The following is a 7,821-nucleotide window of genomic DNA, read 5'->3' on the forward strand; positions in this document are numbered from 1 at the left end:
ATTTCCCCCCCTTTTTTTTTTTTTTTTTTTTTTGTCTTTTGTCTTTTTTCCGTGTCCGGCAACGGATCGCAACCCTCAGTGTTGCCCCGGTACCGGACCGGGGACCGGCAACGGGATTGCAAGCCTCGGTGTTGCTCCCGCGCCTCGCTCAGCCAGTGAGCGGGAGCCGGTCTGTATGTGGGATCCGAACCCTCGGACGGGAGCGCCGCCGCGCCTCCCAAGCGGCGCACTATCCAGTGCGCCACCGGGCCGGCCCTACTTCACTCCTTTTTAAGGCCAATAATATTCCACTGTATGAAAATACTACATTTTATTTACCCATTCATCGACTGATGGACATTTGACTTGTTTCCACTTTCTGGATATCATTAATAACACTACTATAAACACCTATACAACTTTTGACAAAGATATGTTTTCAGTTCTCTTGGGTATATACCTAGGAATGAAACTGTTGGGTCATATAGTAACTCCATGGTTTTATCTTTTTAAGGAACTGCCAAAGTGTTTTCTAAAGCAACTTTGGTGCTTTACATCTGTTTTATATGACAACACACCCCTAAAAAACTAATGGGTTAAAGAAGAAATCACAAGGGAATTTAGAAATTAGAAATTAGGAAATACTTTGAGATAAATTAAACTGAGAACACAACACACCAAAACATGAGTTGTAGCACAAGCAGTGCCTAGAGAGAAATTTATAGCCCCATATTCCTATGTTAGAAAAAAAGAAAGATCTCAAATCAATAACCTAACTTTCTACCTAAGACACTGGAAAAGAAAGAGCAAACTAACCCCAAAGCAAATAGAAGAAAGGACACAATAGAGATTAGAAAAAAAAAAGCAAAATTGAGAATAGAAAAAAATAAAGAAAAATGAAAAGTTGGTTCTTGGGAAGATCAAGAACGTTGACAATCTTTTCTTTTTAGCTAGAAAGACAAAAGGAAAAAAGAGAGAAGACTCAAATTACTAATATCAGGAATGAAAGACTGGACATCTCTACGAACCACACAGAAACACAAAAGACTATAAGGGAATCCTATAAACAACTGTTTGCCAATAAAATAGATAACTCAGATGAATGGTCAAATTTCAAGAAAGACAAAAGTACTAAACTGACTCAAGAAGAAAAAAACAATCTGAATATATATTCAGTGAGGATACTGAATTAGTAATCCAAAAACTACCTACAAAGAAAAGGCCAGGCCCACATAACTTCCCAAACATTAAAACAATCCTACCAAACATTAAAAAAATAAATAAATAAATAAGTAATACTAATGTTTTATAAACTCTTTCAAAATATAGACGAGAAGGGAAGGAACACTTCCTAACTCATTCTGAGGCCAGTATTACCTTGACACCAAAACCAGAGAAATTCATTTAGCATAAGAAAATAAAACTACAGACCAACATCTCTTATAAATATCGACACAATAATCATCCACACAATATTAGCAAACCAAATTCAGCAACATATTAAAATGATTATATACATTATATCATGACCAAGTAAGATTTATCTCAGGAATGCAAGGTTGTTTTAATACCCAAAATCAATTAATGTAATACACCATATCAATAGAATAAAGGATAAAAACCACATGATCATCTCATTGATTCAGAAAAAGCATTCGACAAATTAGATATTTCTTCATGATTAAACACTCAACCTGATGAAGAAAATCTCAGGAAACCTCACAAGTAGCATCATACTTAAAGGTAAAAGGCTGAATGCGTTCCACCTCACAAGTAGCATCATACTTGAAGGTAAAAGGCTGAACGCGTTCTTGCCATTTCCATTCAACACGGTACTGGAGGGGCCGGCCCGGTGGCGCACTGCTACAGTGCGCCGCTTGGGAAGCGCGGCGGTGCTCCCGCCGAGGGTTCGGATCCCACATACAGACCGGTTCCCGCTCACTGGCTGAGCGAGGGGCGGGCGCAGCGCCGAGGGTTGCGATCCCATTGCCGGTCCCGGTCCGGTATGGGTGCGACACTGAGGGTTGCAGTCCGTTGTCGGACACGAAAAAAGACAAAAAAACAAACAAAAAAAACCATGGTACTGGAAGTTCTAGCCAGGGCAATTAGGTAAGAAAATGAAATAAAGGCCATGGAGGTTAGAAAGGAAGAAGTGAAACTATCTCTATCTGCACATGAGATAATCTTATACAGATGCTCCTCCTCTTACAATGAGGTTACATCCCCATAAACCCATCACAAGTTGAAAATATCATTAAGTTGAAAATGTGTTTAATACACCTAACCTACTGAACATCGTAGCTTAGCCTAGTCTACCTTAAACATGCTCAGAACACTTACCTTAGCCTACAGTTGGGCAAAATCATCTAACAGAAAGCTTATTTTATAATAAAGTGTTAAATATCTCATATGATATATTGAATACTGTACTGAAAGGTGAAAAGCAGAATGGTTTCACACCATTGTAAAGTCAAAAATTCTTAAGTTGAACCATTGTTAAGTAAGGGATGGACTGTATATAAAAAATCTGAAAGAATTCACTAAACATTATTAAAACTAATAAATGAGTTCAGCAAGTTTGCAAGATACATGACAAATGCACAAAAATCAATTATATTTCTATACTTAACAATGAACAATCTAAAATGAGATTAAGAAAACTATTCCATATATAACAGACCAAAAAATAAATAAAATACTAGGAATAAATTGAACAAAAGAAGCATAAGACTTATACTGTGAAAACTACAAAGTACTGTTGGGAAAAAATTAAAGACCACCTATAAACAAACGGAAAGATATCTCACATTCATGGATTGGAAGACTAAATATTGTAAAGGCGGCAATACTTTCCAAAGCAATCTATGGATTCTTTTTTTTTATACCTATAAATTTTTTTATACCTATAAAAAAATTCAAGATGGGTCCTTTGCAAAACTTGATAAGCTGATTAAAAACTTTATATGTAAATTCAAGGGACCCAGAATATCCAAAATAATCTGGAAAAAGAAAAACAAAATTGGAGGACTCACACTTCCCAATTTCAAAACTCCTAACTTAGAATTTATAATTTTATATTCTTTTTCTTAAAAAGTCCCAAACATAAATTGCACAATCAGGACCCTCAAAACTGAGATTTACCCTTGCTTTGAGTAGTGACTGCCCTGAGTGACGGATAAAAAGACTGACATGTGATCATAGTGTGACACAAGGACCACTGTTGTGTTGTCAATGTTCTATTTCTTATGCTAGATAAAAAGTAGAAGAGATTTCATTTTATTATCACTTTAAATATATACTGTATATATCTTACATACTCTCTTGAGTGATACATTTCATGATTTTGAGGTATTATCATTCCTATTATTCAATGACATAATTTTGGAACATAACGTAAGTAAATTACTTGGGTGTACTCTGTGCCAGTGGGTATCCAAGAGTAAAAAATATAAAAGGCAAAACTAAGCATTTTACATTCACTATCTATGTACTGTTATGTGTATCTCAGAAGATTTCCAGAGCAGAATTCAAAATCGGAGCCCAGGTAATCCTGTTAGAGATGCAATGATAATAGCTGTCACCCAGGTTTGGCTTAATAATGAGTAATAATGATGGCTATCATATGTTGAGTACTTACTATGTGCCAAGGCATAGGGCTAGCTACTTTCAAAGCAATATTTCCTTTAATTCTCCCAGCATCTCTACAAGACAAGAAGCCCACGTTTTTTCCATGACTCAGTTTAGCAGACAGGGCTTCTTTAAGGAACACACTGACACTTTCAGACGCATAAGAGTTTCATCCATCATTTCTTCTTCCCAACCCTTTAAACAATCCATACCCTACCTGCCTCTTAGGCAAAAGCTAAATGGGGTATCATACAAATGCCTTATTCCTCCATTCTAAGTAGGTATATTATCTGGTCTGCACATAAGCTCTAGTTCCTCTCTACCTCCCCAAATGTGAATCTCCAAGTGAAAGGGGAACAGAGAGAAGTCCACAATGCAGTCTAAAAGAAATAAAGTAGATTGAACCCCAATTCAAAAGATCTTATAATGTAAAATAGATAAGATAAATGAAGATTAAGACCATAGAAGAACCTCAGGAACATGTGTAAAGAATAATACAGATTTGTACAAAATATGAAAACCTTATAATAAGAATAAACTATTTCTTATACATACCTACAAGTATGGTTACAGTTTACATGTAAATAAGTAAAAACATTTATAATAAAAGATATATCTAATCATCAGTAGCTATCTGGAAATTTCCAATGTACTCTTTTGGCATTTGACACATCTAATTTGAAATTGAAAACTACAAAACGGGTGATTGATTCAATTTTCCTTTTTTTTTTCCCCTAAGCACAAAGTATAAGGATTTTAATACCTCTTCAGGCCTTCCCAAAGCTGGAGTTCCTGTAAGAAGAATGGCTCGTCTGGCTTTCTGTACTACTGGCAATAAAATCTTGCTGCGGGTTGCATTTCTGGACTTCATGTAGTGTGATTCATCCACTATAACCACCTTAAAGTTCTGATTATTCAGTGTATCTATCAAAGTCTCTGCATCTGTGGTTAAAAGACCATAACCCAAAACTGTCACTTTGCTGGTCGATATTCTCCTAGAAAAGAAAATACATGTACTTTAAAAATATCTCAGTAACCAATTTATCATAAGCCACACAACTCTTTTGGGGAAAAACACAGAGAAGAAAGAAGAAAAGGGTAAAACAAGAGGTGATTGGTACTACTACTAAAACTCAATTTCTCTTAAGACTTTACAGTCTTCAAGTATGATAAACTAGGATCCAAAATTCAAAATTTTGCTTAGCCAAAATTGGAAGATTGTGACATCCAGCAAGCCACATTTTACTAGGATAAGAACATCACCTTCTGACAATATTTGCTTTTATGCACCCAGGATCATGCATAAAGTGGATACTAAAATATTAGTTGACTCTTTAATGAAGCTTTCACACGAAAAGGATAGCAGTTTTTTAACCGGGTGCTACTGGTATTTTGAGCAGGACAATACTTGTATTTCAGGGCTATCCAGTGTACTACAAGGCATTTAACATTTCCGGTTCTATCCATTAGAGGCTAGTAGAGTCCCTCAGTCACTGTGACAACAAAGAGGTCCCTGGCCCTGAGGTGATAGAGTGTGGTTAGAAGAGAGGAAGGGTACCAACTCATGTGCTAAAGTGACCCCTGATTTTTGACCTCTATAATTCATACAACTGTAATATTCTTTATCTTACTTGTCATGAAATTATTAATTTACATATTTATCTCCCTTACTATATCATTAGATTAGTGAGGGCAGAGAATGTGTCTTATTTGTCTTTGTATATACAGTGCTATGCTCCCAATAAATCTTTGTAGAATGAAATAATTTAGACAAATAAATTCATTAATATTAAAACATATCACGTTTGCATTTTCTGTATCACCAGTGAAAAATAAGTAACGGAGCCAGTCTTCTGCAATTTTCTAACAGAAAAGGCAGAGCTTAGCTGGCTGGTTAGTTCAGTTGGTTAGAGCATGGTGTTATAACACCAAGGTCAAGGGTTCAGATCCCTGTACAGGCCAGCTGAAAAAAATAACCCAAAACAAAAAACAAACAAACAAAAAAACACTAAGTCAACTTTCAAAGAAAAGGCAGAGCTCCTAAGTAGCCAGTACCACCATGGTAACTGCTTTTTTTAAAAAATGGCAAATGCATTTCAAGTCTTGGATAAATCTACTTAATACAGAGATCTATGATTTTATCACTGTACTCATACACCAGAAGAGCCTGCAGAAGAAGAGTACAGCGTTAATATTACTATCATAGGTATACTGTGAGCAATATACAGAAGATGAGAGTTTCAAAGGCCACTGCAGCAGTCTCTGTAGTGTCTATCCTGCCATGTGTTGACTAGTGAACAGTCTAGGCATAACTGGTATATGCCAGAAGCAAGTATACACATATGTACTTGTGGAAACACATGTTGGTATATACCTAAAGCTGCTTATTTAAGTAGCTGGAAGACACTGGATAGTTTTTCTGTCCTTAGCTAACATCTTTCAGAAAACTTATATAACTGGTCCTATCTAACATACCCCAAATGTTATTCAAATAAAATATCAGCCACTGTTTAATTCCAAGAGTTTATTTCCAAAATGTTGATGAAAATTAGATGATATAAATTAATTAAAAGATAGAGAAGACATACTTTAAGCAAATTTAAACATTTAAATACAGTATAGCTAACAGAAAATGGTTATGGAGACCTTGCTAAATTCTACATTGTCCAAATCCTTAAGTCTTTTCAATTTTACGCAGTTTTTTGGAGGAGAGGAGATTTATTCATAATGATTTTCTATATTTTATTTTAACCTTACAAATACTGTCCTAAAGTTCTTGCGCCCATGGAGAAAAGGCCCTCCATCTACTTTGTATACTTTTTGTTTTTGTTTCTGGCAGCTGGTCAGCATGGGGATCCAAACCCTTTGTTTTGTTTTGTTTTAGATGGCTGGCCAGTGAACCTTTAATGTTTGTGTTATTAGGGATCCAAACCCTTGACCTTGGTGCCTTGGTGTTGTCAGTACCACATTTTTAAACTGCCAGCCCAATTTTTCAATGTTTCTTCCTTCTACATTCACAAAGTCAACATTATTTCTACAAATAGTCTTTATGTTACAGTCTTAGAGAACACAATACAGTATAATAATACTACAATCAAAAAAACCTACGTATTAACTCACTTATTTCAGGTAGATATATTGCTTTTTATTTAAGGCTCAGAAACTGATGATTTTGAACCTCTAGTAACTTGATAATTTGCATGATTCACCTAGATATTCAAGGTAATAACTTGTCAATTGTGGAGTGTAATAACATTAATAAAGCAAATGTATTTCACAGGGCCTAGCTTCCAAAGCCCTGTAGTTTCAGGTATAACCTAACTTTTTAAAATTACACATAGAAATGTTAAGCTTGCAAAAGAAAGGAAACTTTCCCCAGGCTACAGTCTCTGTTGTAGATAAAGAAATGTAACACAGCAAAATTGCTGGCTCCAAGGGCAGATATCCTTGGTGCAACTAACCCTAATGACTGTTGCCATGACAATTATCTTACTGTTCTCTTTGAAACTACCTATGTTCCTTTTTTGAAGTCTCTGTTGTAGATAAAGAAATGTAACACAGCAAAATTGCTGGCTCCAAGGGCAGATATCCTTGGTGCAACTAACCCTGATGACTGTTGCCATGACAATTATCTTACTGTTCTCTTTGAAACTACCTATGTTCCTTTTTTGTAACTTTCTGGCCTGGAGAATAAACACTGAGAAAAGACCCAGTTCATTGTTAATTTTCCGAGGAGGAATGCCTCTCTCTTGAGGGTTTGTGGAAAATTAACCCCTTCGGGGCTTCTCACTGCTCAGAAGAAATGGGCTTTGAGTAATCCTTTGTGTCTCTGTCACCCTGGGGGAGAGGTGACAGTCACTATTCAAATTAGTTGACTTACCCCAATGGTTAAAAGGCAAAATGAGAAAAAATCACTAGTAATACTGTGACAGATTTTTAGAGTAAGGACTTCAAATAACCACAAAGCAAATATTTTCAAGACATAAAATATCAAAATTATAAATTAACATAATAAAGAAAATCAAACTTGCTAATATTATTTTTTGAGTCATACATAAAACTTGCATATTAATTAACAACTTGGAAAGTAAAATCTACCACCGTTGCTAATAATAAAAGACCACAAACTTTAGGTTAATCATTGAAAAGTTGTGAAATTTCTTTTTTTTTTTTTTTTTGTCTTTTTCTGTGTCCGGCAACGGATCGCAACCCTCA

The 7,821-nt window shown here is 35.5% G+C and overlaps 1 protein-coding gene across 1 annotated transcript in view; it reads right to left on the reverse strand.

Annotated features, from left to right (window-relative positions):
• Window positions 1-7,821, reverse strand: part of ZRANB3 (zinc finger, RAN-binding domain containing 3) — a 250,551-nt gene that overhangs the window by 118,383 nt on the left and 124,347 nt on the right. The window contains exon 5 of the mRNA XM_008583513.1: window positions 4,370-4,601. Coding sequence (XP_008581735.1) covers window positions 4,370-4,601 — 232 coding nt within the window. The remainder of the gene's footprint in view (window positions 1-4,369; window positions 4,602-7,821) is intronic.

Source organism: Galeopterus variegatus, unplaced genomic scaffold, assembly GCF_000696425.1.
Source record: "Galeopterus variegatus unplaced genomic scaffold, G_variegatus-3.0.2 Scaffold98, whole genome shotgun sequence".
NCBI classification, from domain to species: domain Eukaryota; kingdom Metazoa; phylum Chordata; class Mammalia; order Dermoptera; family Cynocephalidae; genus Galeopterus; species Galeopterus variegatus.